Source organism: Pelobates fuscus, chromosome 13 (genome assembly GCF_036172605.1).
Source record: "Pelobates fuscus isolate aPelFus1 chromosome 13, aPelFus1.pri, whole genome shotgun sequence".
NCBI lineage: Eukaryota > Metazoa > Chordata > Amphibia > Anura > Pelobatidae > Pelobates > Pelobates fuscus.
In genome coordinates, this window is record NC_086329.1 from 77,801,285 (window position 1) to 77,822,794 (window position 21,510).

General features: G+C 41.3%; 1 protein-coding gene across 7 annotated transcripts in view; it reads right to left on the bottom strand.

Annotated features, from left to right (window-relative positions):
• The window catches only part of UNC79 (unc-79 homolog, NALCN channel complex subunit), a 184,100-nt gene that overhangs the window by 33,265 nt on the left and 129,325 nt on the right, over positions 1 to 21,510 (bottom strand). For 6 of the 7 annotated variants that reach the window (XM_063439045.1, XM_063439043.1, XM_063439042.1 and 3 more), the window contains 12 exons: positions 19,966 to 21,117; positions 19,482 to 19,589; positions 17,467 to 17,583; positions 16,261 to 16,344; positions 12,307 to 12,409; positions 12,087 to 12,227; positions 6,105 to 6,143; positions 4,959 to 5,071; positions 4,791 to 4,876; positions 2,789 to 2,962; positions 2,190 to 2,258; positions 1,037 to 1,147 (listed from right to left, as the gene is read on the bottom strand). In XM_063439045.1, coding sequence (XP_063295115.1) covers positions 1,037 to 1,147; positions 2,190 to 2,258; positions 2,789 to 2,962; positions 4,791 to 4,876; positions 4,959 to 5,071; positions 6,105 to 6,143; positions 12,087 to 12,227; positions 12,307 to 12,409; positions 16,261 to 16,344; positions 17,467 to 17,583; positions 19,482 to 19,589; positions 19,966 to 21,117 — 2,297 coding nt within the window. The remainder of the gene's footprint in view (positions 1 to 1,036; positions 1,148 to 2,189; positions 2,259 to 2,788; positions 2,963 to 4,790; positions 4,877 to 4,958; positions 5,072 to 6,104; positions 6,144 to 12,086; positions 12,228 to 12,306; positions 12,410 to 16,260; positions 16,345 to 17,466; positions 17,584 to 19,481; positions 19,590 to 19,965; positions 21,118 to 21,510) is intronic. The other variant, XM_063439041.1, reaches the window with a different exon arrangement.

Consider the following 21,510-nt stretch of genomic DNA (forward strand, 5'->3'; position numbering starts at 1 on the left):
AGCAGGGAGCACACCTCTCCACCTTTTTGATAATAATACTTCGCTGAGTTATCTTTGCCCAGAAACAAGCACATAACCAATCAAAGTTTTGCACAAATGAACTTGCCGGGTCAGGTCTTTGTAGCCCCAGACATTACAGAGTAGGTTTGGTTGAGGCATCCATCTTAGGAGAATCGGCCTCTTCATGCTGTGAGTCGTAACTATGAGCACCGTCTTGTGGAGTACAGGGATTCACTCCACTGGTGACTGGGATAACCTCCACAGATCCAAATGGGGGAGGGCAGTCAGGAGAACATGTAAAGTTTTTATGGAAGAAATCGGCTGCCTCTCCCACACCTACGTCACCACATAGGCCTCAGAACTGCGCCAATGCCAAAACTGATTGGAGGAACTCAGCGGTTCCCTTACTCTGCACCCCTGCAAGCACTGATGTCTAAGGTAAATGTAAAGCCCAGTCAGCTCGGCAAATAGACATCAAAAAGGCTTACATTCGGCTTTTTGCAAAGGGCTCAGACTGGATGGGACTTCTCTGCATGACGGTCTGGCTTTTGTCTAGATTTTGTCTTGATTTGTATTTCATCTTATTTTTGTTTAATTTAATTTTTAATCTTTAATACTTAAGGTTTTTTTGTTTTGTTTTTGTTTTCTGGCAATGTTTGTTTTCATTGTTTCTTTTGTAGACAGTAAATAAATGGCACCATTCTGTGGTGTCCATTAGCCTGCATCTTATTTGTACTTTAGTGAGATAATGACCCAATCATTCATAATTGTTTTTTTGTTCAACGTTAGATCATATCAGTTTTTGAACCATTGTTTGGCCCACCTTCAGTCCAACTGCTCCAAGTAGTAGGAAGTTTAATAAGGTCATTAAATCTTTCTAAATCCTGCAATCACCACCTTAACTTTGTTAAATCGTTACTTCCCTGACTATCAATACAAATTTAGACAATGTCATAATGTGATAAATAGATGCTACCGATATTCAATTCAAAGAAATGCAAATAAATTACTTTTGAAAATATTTTGTACTTTTTACCTTAGTAAATGCACGGTAACATAAGCCACACAACTCCACCAGATATGCTAGGGTGAATATGCCATTCTGAATAACAAAACTCAACAGCTTGGAAAAGGGTTCCAACAGGCTCTGCAATGAAAACAATCAATATCCTCATCCATCAACAAAATAAATAGTATTATACCAGATTCTGCGGAATAGGATCATTCATTTTAGCTTCCACCATGTCTAGCTCAAGCGGAGTACTCATGTTTAGAAAATTGCATTTTTCTTGCAATTTATTTTGTACCAGCTCTTTCCCCACATTTCATGTTAATCTTGAGAAGGTGGTTTATGGTTAAGCAAGACATTCTCAGTTCAAGTTGAAATCCGTTGCTCTCTACCTTGGAATTTAAAATAGCCTCACTTTTCTAAACGGAGTTACTAACATTCCTGCCTAGACAAAGAAGTCAAAATGAATCTCATTAAAAAAAAAATACTGGCAAAGGTTTTATTTTGGTTGTTTTCAGGTTTTAATCTGTTAGTCCCATGAATGAATTGCAAGCATCTACTTGATTTAAGTTTCCATTATATATTTAAAAGGACTGTGTATAAACTGATGGTATGGCTGCTTCCAGTTTATAATGCAGTTCCAATCATCCTATGTGAAAACTGTGACTGCATATACAGGATAACTTATTTATCGTATAAACCCCTGTTGGCTTATAAATCAGAATGAGACACTCTAGATTGGATCACCTTTATTTGCAATATCTATATAATTCTTTAAAATGTAGATAGTCCCTTTAACCATTACTCCTCCCTTTCAACTCATAATTTTTAACTGTGTTATTTATTAGACTATTCTACTATCCACATACAGCAGCTCCACACAAGTGGTTTCTCCAGTTCTAAGAAACAGACAGTAAATCAATATTTTATTTATGAAAATCTAAATTTCACTATATATTTCAATATAATGTGTCATATTTACCAAGGCTATACAACTCATTTTGGTGTAAAGTGGTAAACAAGCCACAGACACCACAGAAACCAATAGAGTGTATATTAATATTTGGCGTTTTGCTCCAGAATAGAACCTGTTTTGACATGGATCAATCTTTTTTGAATCCCATTCAACATCTGTGACATTATTTCACCCAGCTACATTTTTAGAACAAGCGACACATACCCTGGTGGCATTTGATGTTGGTATCTTCAACAGACAAATCATTATCCTAAGGCTTGAGTCCAATGAACACTGTCAAGAAGAGGAGAAATTGAAGTTACCCGTGGTTCTATAAACTCTGTAATATAGGAGTGGTGTTCCCAAGTATGCATATGTGTTCACCATTTGCCCTCCACACACTCTTTATTTACAGGTAATGTCCCTCTTCCTCTCCTTTGATGAACTTCTTACCTTGGGAACTGGGAGGTGGAGGAGGGTAGAATGTATACCTGTGGCCTAAGAGGGCCCACACACACAAGACTGATGTAGTCAGTTGCCCATTTCTTTTATAATATGTCCAGGAGGACCATCCTAATGTGAGATCAGACCTGTACTTTACTGTACGGAACTAATCTCTATTCGCTAACGTGGACTGCTATGCCCTCATATACTGAGTGATGGAATGTGATGTCCTAACCATGTGCAGAAATATGAAGAAGACAGAACATGTGTGCAGGTAACAGATGCAGATCAACTTCCTTGCAGTGAATGGGGTCATGAATGAAGCATCACTTACTAGTTCATTCAGAATCAGAGGCCCAGTTGTGAATGAGAATGCCTACCTTTAATGGAAGGACAGAAGGCAGTTTTGTGATGAAGGTCTGGAACTGATTACAGATTGTAGCCCAAAGATTACTAGGTGAGTCCATTGGAAGTGCCTCCATAAAGGTAGCAATATTGTCCAAACAACGTAGCATTGCACCACCTGCCGGCAAATTCTTCTTGTTATTTAAACCCTAGAGAAAACAAAAACAACAAAAAAAGATCAACAATTGCTAAATTGGCAAAAATGTATGGGCTCAGGCTGTGCAGACGACCAATCATTATGCACGCTGTAGTTAAGAAGTTAAGACAATCATGCTAAATTTTTTTAAGCTGTCTACATTACAAACAATGGACATATATGCTCACATTGCTCCCACTGCTGCCACATTGGATAGTCTTATTTTATTTTAATTTCCTAAGCCTAATTTGGTGCGTTTGGGGAAGTTCGATTTTTGATAACCTGGTGTTTAATACATAATCTGGAACTTTATGGGTGTATTAGTGTTCATTATTGTTAATTCTACAATCCAGCTCTGAGAGTCTAAGCCTACTTATATATAACCGAGCTGGTACACTTCTCTTACTATATTTGATATTGTTTTACACCTTCTCAGATGGCAATTGCAATATGGAAGTCTTAATACAGACTTCTAGAGTGCCTGCCTATGACAGCTAGAATTCGACAGTGTACCTATAAAAAATGAGACGACATTTCCCTGTCTACACAAATATTTTATTGTATTTCCAATTTAAAGCAAGTGGTTTGTCTATCATTTAAAAAAAATACAAAATGGACACATATGTTTAAGCCGTGGACATGAAGCTTTGGTTCACAAATGGACACAAATCTGTCTAAGCATACTACAGTGCTTCTTTGAATACTTCGATTACTTATTTAGTACAGATGCTTGGAGATAGCCAAGTAACTGTACATGCTGCATATGATTATTGTGTTTACATACAGACATCTTTTCAGCTTTCTCTTGCAATCTTTATTCCTCCGACATTTAAGCAGTTTTGTACAAGTGCTAATGACCATTCGTAGTTACTACTATATGTGACACAATGCTATCTCGTCTTAAGCCTTTCTCCTTTGTCTTTCCTCTTCATCACAGAAAGACCCCTTCATAAAATGAATGTACACAGGTTACCCCTTAACAGCACCGACTGGCCAACTTCCATAGGTTACCTCTCCCAAAATTATTTATACAGCAGGATATAGGTGCTTTTCCTTGGCCCCTTGGCCTGCCAGGCGAGTGTTAGAGACTGAAAACTTGTCTTTGAATGAACTATTTACGGGGTTCAAACCGGACAAGCACATTTTCAGTTAAGCAGAAGGTAAATTAATCTTTTCTTGTTAATCAGGAGGTGATTCTGTATTTGTTTTATGCGTCTCTTGTGGCATACTTTGGATGTTGCCAGATGTCTCAAAGCTTATATTGATTAAACCCAAACTGATGAAAGTCATCTCACCAGTTTCGTTCCCTTGGGTCTACGTAGGGATCCTGCAGTTTTGCTTCAGACAATCAGTAGATAGATTGAGTAAGCCAACTCAAAGGATTATGAGGCTAAAATATTTCTAGTTCTTGAAGACATCACTGCCCATCCAACTAGGACTCTTTACTTCATTCTAGGAAGCTGTAACACATGGCATTTGTAAAAAATATTACTTTGCCAATGCCTGCTATAGATACTATGCTGTTGATATTTGGATCCAGGAACCTTCAAGATGTTGGCATAAAACCTTTCTAATAAATGCTATTTTACATTATTTTTTTTCTTAAAATATTCACAGTGCTTTCGACCCTTGTATACATCCAGACAAAGGAAATGTTGTAAGTAAGTATTGTCAATATTCACTTATCTTTTAGATATCCCTGAACAGCAATCTGAGCACACAATTGCGGTCATGTTCTTAGTTTATGAACAAAGACATGCATACCTGTGAAGTGGTTAAAACACAAACTGTTAAGTTAAAGACTATGTAAAGCACGATAGTGAGGATCGTTGGCATCTTACCTCAAGAAGTTGACTTAAAGCAGCGAAGGAACTCAACTCATTAAAATCCATTAAAGATGTGGCCAAGGTTCGTAAAAAGCTGCCATCTGTAAAAGTGAAAATAATCAATACCACATACTGGAACTTGCTGGATCATATTTAAAATACAGCTGGCACTGGTGGCATTACCCTTGATGTTGCTCTGGAAGAGCTGAGAAAATATTCCATTAGGTGCCAACTGGTGGAAAACACAACGGAGAAATTGCTTTGCAACTCCCGCAGCATTCCCGGGGATCATCATACTGGGGGATAAAGACAGAGTTAGGCAATATCACACTTCCAAAGCATGGACACATTGTCATGGAATTAATATATGAAGAGTGGCCATGGCTTACCATGTATAGCAAAGAGTGAAATACGCTTTTTTCTGATGTAATGAGTTGAGCTTAAAGACCTAGGTGTAGATTATGTACAGGTGAGCCAGCCCACAAGATGTACCCAGAAGGGGACTAATTGAAAAGGAATTGATGAACTGACGGAGTCAACTGTAATGAATGTGCACCGGGAAATAGGACCTCCCACATATACAGGTACTGGCTGCAGTGATGTATGGTGGTACAGCTTGTACTACACCAGCTTCTCAGCTTGTACTACACCAGTAGTCATGGTAAGTTAGTGACGTGCACAGGCATACCCACAAATCTGATATTGCTTTTTATATCCACATATAATTAACTTTTCATTCATTACCAAGTATGGTTTGTCTCCTACTAAGGCATTTGTTTAGTAGAGGACAATACATCTTTGCTAAAATTATAAAATGCATTTCCAGAGAAATGTTCTTAGTCTGTGTATTTACAAAAATATATCACACAAGCTTTATCAATTTCATCATTTTGTTTTTGCATGCATTTTTCACAAATGTAACCAGTCCAAAAGAAGAAGATAACGATTATGTTTTATTACAAGCTTATCTTACAGCTATGCTGTACAAAACTGGACGATGGGATCTCTTTAGAATAATCAATTTAGACAGAGAGATACATTGCAACAATCGAAGACTCCACCAGACAGAGAATTAAGTCACACAGCAGCCAGCTCTGTAACTATTACACAGCATAGGAAAGCTCGCTCACGACATTCTGTTTTTAACAATCGCTAATTAATCCCATCAGTGCCAATGAGCTTGTGAAACTGTGTTTTGGCACGGCAGGTACAACATGAATCACATAAGAGCATTATCCACATATAACATGTACTTTCACACGACACAAGGAATGCCCATAGGCTTTGTCCTTATAAGCGGATTATAGTATTTACGTCAGAGACTATTACCTTTCTGCCTGGTTAGAGAAATTTGTACTTGAGGCCAGCCTAGGAGAGAAAATCCAATAACAAATACAATTAAGGAACAATTCACTGCCCAAAAAAAAGAGAAACAGAAGTAAATTAATGTGAAAGAAGGAGATTTTGGTTTTCAAACTAGCACTTGAAGCAAAAACCCAATATCTTTTTAACCCCTAAAGGACCAAACTTGTGGAATAAAAGGGAATCATGACATGTCACACATGTCACGTGTCCTTAAGGGGTTAAAGATGTGAAAATTCCTGCAAGGGAAAACTACAGCTCCCAGTGAAAACACTTATTACTGGAACCGTTGAATAAAAATGATGACTTACAGGGGATTTATTCACTAAATAGTGACTTGTGGAGAACTAAAATTTGCAGCATTTAGACCACAACACGCAATTTTGAAAAGTACTAATTGGGAGGTGTTTTCCAGTACCAATAATTAATGGCCTTACATTTCCAATTCATTGAAATTTTCATGTTTAGACATAAATCCCACTGTCTCTACACCTGCTGTTCTGTTAAAATTTATATAACTTTTTTTTTTTTTTTTTTTAATCTTCCATACCATCACATTGTTGTTGTTATTAAACAAATGGTAGAAGTATTGGTTATTTTGGTGAATATAAAATAGATATTTTTTCCATACTCGCTACAGCATTCCATTGACAAATATAGGCCTAGTTCTTTCACTTGTCTTCTAGTGAAAAACTGAAACCTAAACTAAACTAAACTGAAGAAAGGTATAGATCAGGGGTAGGCAACCTATTAGCAGCACTGTGCCGATATAGGATTGTGATGTCCCGTAGTGTGCCGATCCTATTTTTTTTTTTTTTATTGAGGTGTGTATGCTGCCGTATTCTGCTTGTGTTATTTTTACTGTAATTGCTTTGTATCGTTGTATTTGTGCGTATATGAGCTATTATATTGTATATGTTCAGGAGTAGTTTATGGTATCGTGTATGATACATATGAATGTGGGCTGTGTATGAGGGCTGCTTGTGAAATTTTGTGTGGATGGATATGTCAAATTGTGTGTTTGGTAGTGTGTGGGGGCTGTTTGGGGTATTGCATGTGAGAGGCTGCATGTGGGGTTGTGTGCATGTATGTGGATTGTTAGTGGTGTTGCATTTGTGGGGATTGCATGTGTGTGTGGGCTGTTCATATTATTTGTATGAGGGGAGGGTTATTCTGCATGTCTGTGTATTTCTGGTCCAGTGGGAACCAGGCTGGCCAGGTACAGGTCAAGAACAGGAGTTGTGATAGCTGTCGAGGGCTGCTCTACTACAGTGTGGATTCCCATTCACAAGAGCTGGGAGGAAGTGATCTGAGATCACTTCCTCTATGTGCTACAATGCATAAATTGAGGATTGTCATTCACCACCTCTTCGTATTAGCAGATATCTGAAGTTTTACTGGGACTCCTGATAGGCCAGAGTGTGTTTGGCTCTAGCAGCCTTGAGTGCCGTGCAAAGACACCTCGAGTGCCGTGCATGGCACTAGTGCCATAGGTTGCCTACCCCTGGTATAGATGAAAGTTTGCAACAGGCCATGCACTCTAATTTACAGGAGCAAAAGATTAAGATTATAAAAATAAAGAGAATACAGTTCTCTTGGAGCACCCTCTCCTTTTGTATAACCACAGTGCACATGATGTAACTGTGGACATTTCGATTCACCATCCTGTAGACCAGGGCTTCCCAAACTTTTATGGCCCGAGACCCACTTTTCAAAATGGTAATTTTTCGAGACCCACTTGCTTTTTTTAATGCATATTTTAAAAAGTGAACACAATTGCTTTTAGAGGCATAAATCTGGCACACCATAGCAAACAGCTTAAGAGGCATACAATTGGCACACTATAGCAATCCGCTTTAGAGGCATACAGTTGGCATACCATGGCAATCAGCTTTAGAGGCTTACAATTGGCACACCATGGCAATCAGCTTTACAGGCATACAATTGGAACATTATGGCAGCTTTAGATGCATAAAATTGGTACATTATGGCAATCAGCTTTACATGTATAAACTTGGCACATCATGGCAACTTTAGGTGCATAAAATTGGCACACCAGTGCAATCAGTTTTAGAGGCTTACAATTGGCACACCGTGGCAACCAGGTTTAGAGGCATACAATTGGAACATCAGGGCAGCTTTAAATACATAAACTTGGCACACCATGGCAATCAGCTTTAGATGCATAAAATTGGCATATCGTGGCAGTTTTAGAGGCATAATTTGGCATATCATGGCAGTTTTAGATGCATAATGTTGATATATCATGGAGTTTTAGAGGCAGAAACTTTGCATATCATGGCAATCAGTTTTAGAGGCATACAACTGGACGTTGTGTCCTGCTCATCCAGGCCCCTCACATTGATCAGTGGTGGAACTAATGTAGAGAGAGCCCTGGTGCAAGTATGCTTTCTGGGGCCCCCTCTAGTGCAAGTGTGGCCAAAAGGTAGATCTCCATCTGTCTGAGAACTTCAACAATGCTATGCCTGCTGGGAATCTACCATTTGTCCATCGTTGCAGGGTTATATTTGTGAGCAGTGTTTGAGCGTTTAAATTTAAGCATGTTTGTGTATTAAAGGACCACTATAGTGCCAGGAAAACAAACTCGTTTTCCTGACACTAAAGTGCCCCGAGGGTGCCCCCACCCTCAGGGTCCCATTCCCGCCAGGCTGAAGGGAGAGAAAGGGGGTTAAAAACTCACCTTTCTCCAGCGCCGGGCTCCCTCGGCGCTGGGGACTCTCCTCCTTTAGCCGTCATCGGCTGAATGCGCATGCGCGGCAAGAGCCGTGCGCACATATAGCCAGTCCATAGGAAAGCATTCTCAATGCTTTCCTATGGACGCTGGCGTCTTCTCACTGTGGAAATCACAGTAAGAAGCGCTGAAGCGCCTCTAGCAGCTGTCAATGAGTCAGCCACTAGAGGCTGGATTAACCCATTTGTAAACATAGCAATTTATCTGAAACTGCTATGTTTACAGCAGGCAGGGTTAATCCTAGATGGACCTGGCACCCAGACCACTTCATTAAGCTGAAGTGTATGTGTGTGCATGTATGGGAGTGTTTGTATGTACTGTTGCCATTGGAATGTAGTGGTGTACTTGTTTGTAATGTTTGCGTCTGAACGCAGGGGTGTTTGAATGTAGTGCTGGACTTTAAATGCAGGTGTGCTTTTTGTGTGTAGTGTCGGTGTTTGAATGAAGGGGTGTTTGTATATCATTTTAGTGTTTTAATACATGGGTGTGTTTGTATGTAATGTTTGCGTTTGATTGCAGTGCGTGTGTAGTGGAAGTGGATGCAGTGTGTGTATATTGTGTATATAAAATATACATATACACAATGTGTGTTTGGATGTAAGCATGTTTTTTGCATGGAGTATGTGTGCAGTGTATACACATTCAGAGACACACAAATACACACATACAGAGACACACATACACATACTGACACAGCGATACACACACAATGACACTTATTTTCCTACACACAGATACACATACACTCATGTAAACAGATACACACTGACACAAAAGGAGACTCAGATACACATACACGCAGAGACAGGTGAGGGTGACCGTGTGGTAGGGAGTGTGTGTGCAGGTAACAGTGTAGGGGGGCAGGGTGAAAAAGGGTTACAGTGGGCGGCGGGCAGGGGGAGAAAGTGTTACAGTGGGTGGGCAGGGGAGAGAAAGGGCTACAGTGTAGGGGCAGAGGGAGAAAGGGCTACAGTGTAGGGGGCAGGGGGAGAAAGGGCTACAGTGGGGGCAGAGGGAGAGAGGGCTACAGCGGGGGGGGCAGAGGGAGAGAGGGCTACAGTGGGGGGGGGCAGGGGGAGAGAGGGCTACAGTGGGGGGGGGCAGGGGGAGAGAGGGCTACAGTGGGGGGGCAGGGGGAGAGAAGGCTACAGTGGGGGGCAGGAAGAAAATGGGTTACAGTGGGGGAGCAGGGAGAGCAGGCGTTACAGTGTGGGGGGGGCAGGGAGAGCAGGGGTTACAGTGGGGAGAGGGGGGCAGGGAGTGAAAGGGTTACAGTGTGGGGAGGGGGACAGGGAGTGAAGGGGTTACAGTGTGGGGAGGGGGCAGGGAGTGAAGGGGTTACAGCGTGGGGAGGGGGAAGGGAGTGAAGGGGTTACAGTGTGGGGAGGGGGCAGGGAGTGAAGGGGTTACAGTGTGGGGAGGGGGGCAGTGAGTGAAGGGGTTACAGTGAAGGGAGGGGGGCAGGGAGTGAAGGGGTTACAGGGTGGGGAGGGGGAGGGGGGCAGGGAGTGAAGGGGTTACAGGGTGGGGAGGGGGAGGGGGCAGGGAGTGAAGGGGTTACAGGGTGGGGAGGGGGCAGGGAGTGAAGGGGTTACAGGGTGGGGAGGGGGAGGGGGCAGGGAGTGAAGGGGTTACAGGGTGGGGAGGGGGCAGGGAGTGAAGGGGTTACAGTGTGGGGAGGGGGGCAGGGAGTGAAGGGGTTACAGTGTGGGGAGGGGGCAGGGAGTGAAGGGGTTACAGTGTGGGGAGGGGGGCAGGGAGTGAAGGGGTTACAGGGTGGGGAGGGGGGCAGGGAGTGAAGGGGTTACAGGGTGGGGAGGGGGGCAGGGAGTGAAGGGGTTACAGGGTGGGGAGGGGAAGGGGCAGGGAGTGAAGGGGTTACAGGGTGGGGAGGGGAAGGGGCAGGGAGTGAAGGGGTTACAGTTTGGGGGGGGGGGGTAGGGAGAAAATTATTTACATTAGGGGGCAGGATCTGGGGACTGTGTCCCACCTAACTTGAATTCCCTGGTGGTCCAGTGTCTCCCTGGTGGTCCGGTGGGGTAAAAGTCTTGCGAGCTCCCTGAGTGTTGCCATGGTAACGCTCTGGGAGCTCGCGAGACTTCTATCACACGGTCTGCAGCTCTGCACCCGGCATGCAGAGAAAACCGCCGGGCTCCCTCCTGGTGTCAGTCTGCCTGACTGCCCGGCGGCCCTGAATGTGTGGGTCAGCGCGACCCACTGGGAATCGCCCTGCGACCCACCAGTGGGTCGCGACCCACACTTTGGGAACCGCTGCTGTAGACTCATCTATTTCTTCGGTCTCCTGTGGCTTCCCCTCTATGCCCAATTTTAGTGCTACTTTAGCATATCCCCTTGGGCAATCAATTCAATTCTTACATTCATCCAAGATCGTTCTTCTGGGAACGATTCAGGGAAAATTTCCTCAACACAGAGCATTTTTTGTCAAACAGTTGTTCCGTTCAGAACATACTTGAATCAGTTCCAAATTAATCACGACACAAATCCAAGGGAGTGATTTCCTATTCTACACATTACACCCTTAGTAGTACTTCCCCTCCCATTAGGATATGTTTATGTTGTTCACAGTTTTTTATTTTGATGTTCTACATTGCCCAATGTTTAATGTTGAGATATTCTATGGTTTTCCTTCCTTAAAGGGACCCTTCAGTGACTTACCGGAATCCAGCGCTGATTTCACTCAGCGCTGGATCAGGATCCGCCCACGCTCCTCCCCCACCGACGTCAGCTGGCAGGGGAGACTTAATTTGCATGCGGGCATTAGACCTCTCCATAGGAAAGCCTTGTTCAATGCTTTCCTATTGGGATTCTGGCGACGCTGGAGTTGCTCATGCATAGCTAGTAGAAGTCCAGCGTCGTTTAAAACACTTTTCATGTTTTAAGAAGCCGGAAGTCCCGCTAGTGGACTAGATGGAGAGCCACTAGAGGAGGACTTACCTTCAAGGTAATTATTGCAGTTTATAAATACTGCAATAATTACACTTGCAGGGTTAAGGGTGATGGGAGTTGGCACCAAGACCACTCCAAGGGGCAGAAGTGGTCTGGGTGCCTGGAGTGTCCCTGTTTTAAAGAAAAAAAATTAACTTAATTTAAAAAGGCTCTCTTTTGACAAAATCTTTATCATAAATGGAGTATGCGATCAGTGATAAAAAGGAGCAGCAATAGTGTATATGTGTTACCTCCCCACAGACTGCATGATGTCCAGTAAGAGAGGCGCAGCCAAATCTGGACTTAAATGAATGAATGTCAGAAGGACCACAATAGCCAGCCCTAAGGTTTCCTCATCATATTCCTCGAGAATGGCCCCGCAGTCATGGCACCTGTAACAGGAGGAAGGGAAAAACATTGACTTATCTGTATCGCCACATTTTGTATATGACACATTTCCTCAAGACTTACTTGTCAGACATTATTGTAGGTTGGTCATCAGAAAAGTCTTCAGGAGCCGGGACAAACATGCTGACAATACTAGGAGCAGAGAGCAGACTGGACTTTGTAGCCCCTAGAAGAGAACATCAGAAAAGGGCTTTATTGGATAGAACATTTGGGGTTATGTGTATAGGACAATTATGGAGCAAAATTCTAAAACCAGATAAATCAGCATGAACTTTCCATCATCTTCCATGGTGGTTTGGAACTTTGCCCCAGAATTGCTCTTCATGCATTCCCATTGGAGAGTATGATAGAAAATAATACCCAATTTATAGACCCAGTTGGCTATTTCCACCCTGTGAAAGGTGTGATTATTGGATAGTCATGTTTAAACAATCAAGAAAAAAAACTGAATTGTTTACAATGCCATGCTATGTTCTCAACTTGATAATATAATAAACATATTGGGGTTCTACATAGGGGTGATTTGAGCAGTGATAAATAATTAATTGCCTGGGGAAATTGTGTGGTCAATGTATGCCTTTAATAACTGGCTGACTCATTTTCCAAGAAAAGCAGTATGAAAAGAATTATAATTGTTAGTGAACATTGTTAATACGAATTAAATTTATATTTATTGGTGAATTCATTTGAATGTGTGAGGTCATGGCCCACAAGAATTCATAAGTTGTAGGATAGTCCTTCCCCCAACTGGAAAGATTGAACCAACACAGAAAGTCTTGAGACTCCTGCTCCTTACTCTTCCTCAAACCCGGTTAGCTGCCTAGCCAAGCAGAGAAAGGAACACTAGCAGAAATTGAAATGACAAGGAATCCTTATGAGAGTAAAGGCAATAGCACCCTAAGGAGATACAACACCAGGGATAGGCTTTGAGGACCTTGATCACACAGATGAAAATTTATTTATTGGTGAATATAAATGTTAATTTTCATCTTAATGTCACAGTCTATAACATATATGGGACAAGGTTTACCCAACCAGCACAGATATGAAGGGTGCAGGAAACTAGACAGGAACTTTATTGCCAAATGAAGCATCAGTGGACGCAAAAACATCAAAACTGTAAATTTGGCCACTTTAGTAAGAAGGGCGGTAATAATGTCAGACACCAGTTTATTCACTAAGGGATAAGTCTGCTGAATCAGAGAGAAAGGCAAGGTAACAGCAGACGTCTTCTGACCCAGTCCTTCAGTCCAGAAAAATGGACAAACTTGGAACAACACTTTCTGAAGGGCTTAGTAGCCTCCATTCAATTTTGAGGTCCCTCACCTATCCAGAATGTGCAATAGACTCTCTTTGCCAAAGGGCAATATCAGACCAAAAAATGGAGCCACTGTCTACTGATTTATGGACTAGTGAGAACTACCTTAGGCAAAAAAGATAGACAAAAAGCTCAAACCCCTTCTAGTAAAAAATATATAGCCCACAAGTAGAGGACTATCCAGAACAAAAAACTGCAGTTAAAGCTTGTGCATGGGTTCAATATGTGAATGCTGAAGCAGTTGTGGAACTAAGCTTAGATACCATGGTGGAGTAGTCGGACGAACCGCCAGTGAATATGGGCTAGAACCTATATAAATAATTGGTTATCCAGAACAGTCTTTATAAACAAGACTCTAAAGGGCAGATATCTGCCCAATTAATGTACTGGCAGAGAAGCTCTTGGCAAGGCTATTGTAGAGAAAATAAGGACCATGGAAACCCAAAAGGACTCTCATCTGTAGTCAGAAGAAGTAGACTTAGAAAAGTATACTCATCATACCTTTTTGACGATGCAAGGCAAACCAAGCTTCCAGGCTAATCTAAGGGTGTCAATGGCCCTGTTCCAGACACCTTTCATGTCCATAGAGTGGGAACAGAAGGAGGTGGCTTTATATCCACTCTGGATTTGTATCATAAACCCAACTTGGAATTTCAGAATTATTAGACGACATAGCCCTCAGAAGAGGACTGGACTTCTGCCAGGTACTGTGCAACTTGCAGCACAGGCAAAAATATCCAACCAAAACTTGTGAGTAGGTTTATCCTGATACAGCAAAGAACTCTTACTCCAAAGACACGTTAAAGATAATACGGTCTAGACGGGGGCCAAATAAAATAGTTTTTGAAAGTGAGACATTAAAAAGCTTTGGTCCGCTGCCAAGGTCATAAGAAACAGTGCCCTGCACAAGACAATGGCAAGGAAAAATTCCTGGTGGAAACATTTATGTAAGTATCTAACATATGGGGCTAAAGGACCATGAGAAAAAAAATTATCTCTAATTATTCATAATAGACTCTATCAAGCACAGCAGATGCCAGCTGCTCAGACCCCAGAAAGCAAGAGGCAGACACATCAGTAAGGTAGAACACAATCTGAAGGATCATTGTATGCCTCTAGAACCCTTGTCCATAGGACCCTTAAAGGAGGACCCATCCTCCTAAAGAATAGTGGTTCTGTTACTGAGAAAGGAAATAGTTTTGTCCATGGACCCCCATTCCCATTGACTTACACCTCTTTAGGGTTGAAGTGGTACATGCACTTAAACTGTCTGGAAAGCATGAAGGAAGTCCCAGCTTTGTTAAGGAACACTCCAGCATTATTAAGAGGTATATATCACCTCTAACCAGTGGCAAGATCATCACAAATGAAGTAACTGTGATATAGAGGTGGTGAAGCCTTAGTAATAACATTCTCAGTGGTCTCCTGTGATGATAAACATCAGGTATATGGCCTTTACTAAATGGTGCATCGATTTAAAGGGCCCATCCCCATTTAAAAAAGGCAAAATCGAGGAGCCCGTATTTAACAAAGTGACATATATACACATTAATATAGTGTGTAAATCACCACTCCTTGGATTCTGGGAGAGACACAGTGTGGACATAGGAGCAAGTGTAGGGCCAATAAAGCATCAGGTAGAACCCTGTGATTACTCACCAAACTTGCCGAGCCAACGCGTGCAGTTAAACCCATAGAGGGGCTGCACAATGAACAAGAACCCCAGGGTAATATCTCATGAACGGGCATGAAGCCAGATAAGGCATAGTAGGAAGCCTCCAAATGCTCTCATTCCAGCACTTGCTTTTGATAAACTACACACATGGCAGAATATCCTTTAACAAGAGACCTGGATTGATGTAGAAAATACTAAAACTTGCAGAGCTCCATAAGGTTCCACCATCTCCTAAGGACGCAGAACCAAATTGAAGATTTTTTGTGGGAGACCCAGGGAGAAGGAGGTGTTGCAAAGCTTACGAAGATTGGCTCTACCTTTGGGGGATCCATTATCACATCAGTTATGAATATCATGGACCATGACCACATTAAGACTGGAAACTTTCTGCCTTCTTTTGGACAGATATACGGGATAAGTCTATGTAGAAGGGTAAAGTTAATGGTTATGAGTCTTATTTTTTAACCTGAATTGCTATGTATTGCTGTAGTGTATTGATTTATAACTTTGTTCAATACAAAAGTAGGCATGGCACTTTAGTTCTAACTTCAATATTATGTTCTTGAAATTTAAAGAACCACTATGGGCACCAAAATGATCCCTGGCACTGGCTTACCTTTAGTCTCTTTTCCAGTGCTGTATCTTTCTACCCCCCAACATCCGCTTGCTGAAAAGCTTGAAATCGGAAGTCTAGGACAGCCTCAGCTCTCAGCCAATCAGAAGCTCCTCATTCATAAAAATGGCTTGAGAAAAATACCTTGGTTTCTCAAGACAGTCAGCTGACACCATTAGCCAATCAGCAGTGACCCTGCCGATGGCAGTCCTTGACTTCAGTTTTAAAGCTCTTCTACATACGGATGTAGAGAAGCCAGAACCATCCAGCACGGGAGAGGATACTTTGGGGGTAAACCGTTTGTGATACGAAAGCATACAAACTGTGGTCATGAGCTATGTATACCTGTCTACTGTGAAATAAACAATCTAATTACAGGAAACAATTTATTACAGGAATAAGGTAAGTTACCGATTTGAATGTATGGTATGCTAGTTCTTCCCATTGACACTTCCGAAATACTTCCAAGAACCTCATGAGCCGTTTTGGGGTCATCTTAACGACAACAGAAGGAATTTTATTAGATATTTCTACTTATCCAATATGAAAACTGTCAGATTTTTATTTTTGTGTATTTAGTTATTTACTTACTAAGCTAAAAATGCAGGCGTATTGATAGGATAATTGTAAAGATTAGGCCAAAATCACTAAATGGGATTATACATTTTGGCCAAACATTTTCCATTTCTTGCATCACCAAATTACAAATGACACATAAAAAGTGTCTCTCTATATTGTATCCAAATACACTGAAAGTCAAAATAAACAATTTTAAAGAAAAAATTATATAAGGTTTGGAAAACATAAAAGGAAAATAAAATAAAAATATGTTTTGCTTGCATAATTTAAGCCCTAGGCTGTTGGAGCTCCCAGCTTTTGGTTTAAAAACACTTACACACAAACAAAAACACACATAACAACACAAGTCACAAATCAGAAGGCACAAATCCAGAAAAAGTCACAGACACATAACAAATGTCACACAAACATACACATCACAGGCTTCTGTCCCCCCTTTTGCAGACATCTGCATGAACCTTAACTGTTAGGCTAAAGTCAGCTACTACGAATGAAAGAAGTACCTGGCCTTCTTAATGTCATAGTGCTGTGCACCTCCGCAGGTCCTTGCATGTTTAGGGACCTGAGCTGCTCCCAGACAGATACTGTCAGAGCATAGTAAATCATCACTGTGAATTACCGGATTTGAAAACATGATTTGGTCATTCTAAGAAGTCAAACCATGCAATATATATTATTAAATGTATGCCTTGCACACTGGCAATTTTGACCTAAATGTTGCTACTCATTGTCAGCAGATTACCAGGTAAATCTCTTTGACTCTTGACATTTAATTTAGAATATCTGCTGCTTAGTGGTTCATAAATAAAATTTACCCACAATGCTTTGTAAATACATGTTATGCATATACCAGACACAGAATACAGTTGTGTGTGCTAGTACTTCAAATGGAAGCTGGGCACCCAGTGAAAATGCATTTGGAATGGACACAAAGCTACTATGGCTGTCCAAGATTCATGAGAATGGCAGTCTGGAGCAGCTGCGGCTCCATATGTTGCTTATTCCTTAACAGGGACGATGGGTGTCTTCTCAACATACCTGGGTCCCAGGTACTGATGTTGTGTGGTGCACTCGACTGATGTTCAAGCTGCCTCTTCATAATTTGTGTCATGGTCAGAGCCCCTAAAGACCCCCTTTTCATTTGCCGGTATTGCGCTTCATGGATACAAATAGAAACAATTAGTAGAACAGCCAGAGCGAAGATACTTCTACAGAACCATCATCTGCTGTTTCAACGATGTGGATGTTCCTTTCTATAAGATCTAGTTATGCCAGAGGTGTCAAACGTTAGCCATCAGATGCTGTTACACTGCATCTCCCATAATTCTTTGCAAGAAATATGTGAGCTTCTATTTGACATCCCTGTATTATGAAGAAATGAAATATTCCGGATTTAGAAAGCTAGCAATGTATCAGCATAGTGGTGTTTCCCTTGGTTGGATAAGAAATTAAATTGGCATCTATTTGTTTGAAAACTCAATTTGACATGTTTCATTTCTATATTTTTGTTGAATGTAGCTAACACGGGCTTGGTGCATCGTGGAATCGCATAAATTACAAGACAAAACCAGGCCAAAGAGACTGATTAGACAATGTAAGACTCCTTATTGAAGGATAGGGATTTTACCCATTTAAGATACTGAATATGATGGATAGATGTTTCCACAAATTCATTAAAGATCAAAATGTTGGACAGATCAGCAGTAAAGGTCTTCAACCATACAGAGACAGCAGTAAACAAACATTAGAAAACAAACAAACAAACAAAATATTAAGTTCTGAGCAGTAAATATAACAGAGCACAATTTGAAGACACAGGAAACAGGTAAAAGTGAGGCCTTCAGGTGCTCAGTAGAATGAGACCTGAGTAGTGACTGCAGCAGAGGAAAAAATGAACTGTAACCATATTAGAAGGGAGTTTTCTGGATGTGGGTGTAATGCCCATGGCACCTAGGGAAGTGCAAATGTCTCTCACTGACAAGGTTTTGAATAGGTTAACATATCTGGGTTTGGTAGGCAAGGAGTCCGCCTATCATAATTACTATAACGCCTACAGTTAATGTCTCTCCCCTGTAGACACCATCAGTTTTATATTGTGATTTCAGCTTTAATGGTATATTAATCAGAGTTACACCTGGAGGCAGCTGTACTTTAGAAAGAGCTGGCAAACTGTGTACATAGCCAGTCTGATCTATTCTCATTCTAGTAATGTACAGCTCTGAATGATCGTTCAGTCTCTCCATCAGCATGTTCTATTTATTATAGCACTTCTAACAATAGCTAGTTTGCTGTTTGGTGGACCTGACTGCGTGCATTGATCTCCAGAGTTGTGGTCTATACATGCTTTGTCCATTGGCTGGTTTTGTCTAGTGGGTGGAGAGATAGTTCAATCCAAGTTGTGCTTGTGCCATAAGTTGGACAAAACAGATCTTCCTAACTAGGAAGACCAGCTGCCTAGCTGTCTAACTGATGACTCTAGGGTGGAGTTACATGTTCCAATTAAAGCTCATTATCAAATACGATAATAAGTATTAAAAAAAGAATCTGCAGGGACCGGAGCCTTGCACGTAACCACTTCAGGAAGCTGATGTGGTTTTTGTGCGTAGAGTGACCTTTTACTCTTGACAGTTGTAAAAAAAAACTCAAAAGGATCTCTCCACTGTCTGATTTTAGTGGAGTAGCAATTCATGTTATTGTAGCTTATTGTTGAAATTTTAGTTAAGATTTGGTACATTACAATCTTTTTGAAAGGTTGAACTTGATTGACCTTTAATAACCAATATTACTATGCAAATATATATTCTGTAGCACTGTAAGTCTATTAAGAATGCCACTTATTTGTAATTGTAGCATTTTGTTATCTAGGTTGGCCATTTCTTTGACTGCCTGGTATCTTAAAATAAGCTGTTTTACAGCTGTTGCTTGGCTGTGCCACATGCAACACAAACCTCACCAGGCCTCAGAAAGGAGCTAGACTTGAGTCAGGGCCACCCAACTGACAGCTTGATGACTCATTCTTCAAGCAAATGGCTCAATATAACAGGAAAACTTACTTGTCAGTGATGAACGGCTGCTGGTTTCAGGGCCTCCTGCTTCTAAAGTAGGTGCAGACGAAGATTCTCTGGGCATATCCAGTATAGAAAGCCCTTTAGACTCAGACTCTACAAAATAAGGTTTAATTCATCATGCAATAGGCCATAATAAAGTTCCATTATATAGCTGCAGTTATCTTAAATGCAGAAATATAATCAGAAAAATAAACCGGATTATTCACTAAAGTGTGATTTGTTGGGAATTCATCAACTACGCAAATAGAAAAAAGATAAGAGTATGCAACTGCACACTTTTTAAAAACAATTAACTCATTTATTGTTTGGAAATGATTTATCTTTTATCAAAAATAATGTTGAAATAAAACATCGATAACTTCTGCTGCACATTATATTAACTCTTCACATTGAATGACACATGTATTTTTTTTTTACTTTTTAGTGCCAGAAACACTAATATACTATGATCCATGTCCGGTGTTGTTACCTGTGTCTTTCTGTTCTCCCAGCTTGTCTAAGATGTTGAAAGTGATGTCCAAGTATTCCCTCTGGATGGCACTGACTGCAATTTTCCTCTGTTTCCGTTGCCTGGGAACTATCTGAATTTTAAATTCTGACTCTTCAGCTTCTTCTTTCTGTTCTATGTTCTGCTCCGTGTCCGATTCAATGATGGCGTCGGGTTTCTCGCTGTCGGTTTGATTTTCCATATCCTCTGGGACATTGAGAAGGACACTCTTTGCTGCAGTCTTATTATCCTCCAGTGTTTCCTCAAAGTTATCATCAACGGACATCTCTGCAAGAGCGCATGACTTCCGCAGCTGGTCTCGCTTTTGTTTGAGAGTTAGAGGACTCCCAATGGAGACCTCTTGCATGTCCTCTGGCATAGCCAACTCTTCAAAGTCTTTTTGATCTTCTGGAGCATTGGGAGGGAGATCCTCTATTTGCAAAGCTGGATTAAAGCTGAAATCCCTTGCCGTGAAGGGTTTAGAACAATCCTCTATACTTACGTGCACCAGTGGCATCATGCTTAGACTCAGCACCGAGGTATTGATGGGAGTTGAAGAAGCAGAGACAACAATGCTTCCATTATTCATTAGTTGAAATTCTTCATCATCACTCTCCACAATTCTCAAGGGAGGCAGAGGCTCAAACACCAAAGAGTCGCTGTCCGAGGTGGATAAAATAGATTGTTTCTCTGGCCCGGATGTTGAATCGGAGGACAAATCAATCAGATCTAAATCTTCTCTTTGAGGAGTTGGCTTCACTGGAGAGTCCACCTTTACCTCAAATGTCTCCATGCAACTCAACCTCACCTCTGGTATTACAGGTCTCCGAGTCTCATGGAAACAATCTCTGGCTGATGGATTCTCATTGGCATCTACATTTTCAGGCCTGGTGGATGAATTCTGCCTTGATCTCCCATAGTCGTTCAGTTTAGCAGAAATCTCACACCGATCTATGCAAGACTTCCTACGATGCTCATCTAAAGTAAACAAAAGTGAGTCCGTGTTTCCGATGTCCAAGGATTTTTGCTTAAGGGACCGCAGCTTTTTCTTTTGTATGCTTTCTTCTCTCACACATCTCAGTATGCTGTCCTGCAAAGCACCAGATTCTCTGTATTCAGCCAATTCTATTTCACCTATAGTAAAAGAAAAGGAGAAAAAGCAGCAAATATTCACTTATCTTTTTGGGGAGGAATAAGCTCTACAAATTAGACAAATGATAGTGAGGAATTTTCTCTGTCAGGAATTGACAGACAGACTGGCCATCCTGTCATCTGTAGTTTGAGCCTTGGGTCAGTATAGCAAAGTCCATTATTCCCAACGACAAATAAATGATGGATCTCTTATATAGGCTGTGAGTGGATTGCGTAGTGGGACTGGAGTTAGGTGAGCTCAGTGAGTATAGTAGGCTCTACAATGCATGCAGATTGTAAGTGAAATTGTTGTGTTCAACTGAGCACACTCCCTAAGTGGAGTGTATACACTATGTGTGGAGAGCAGCAACATTCTGTGAGTTGGGCTAGACACGT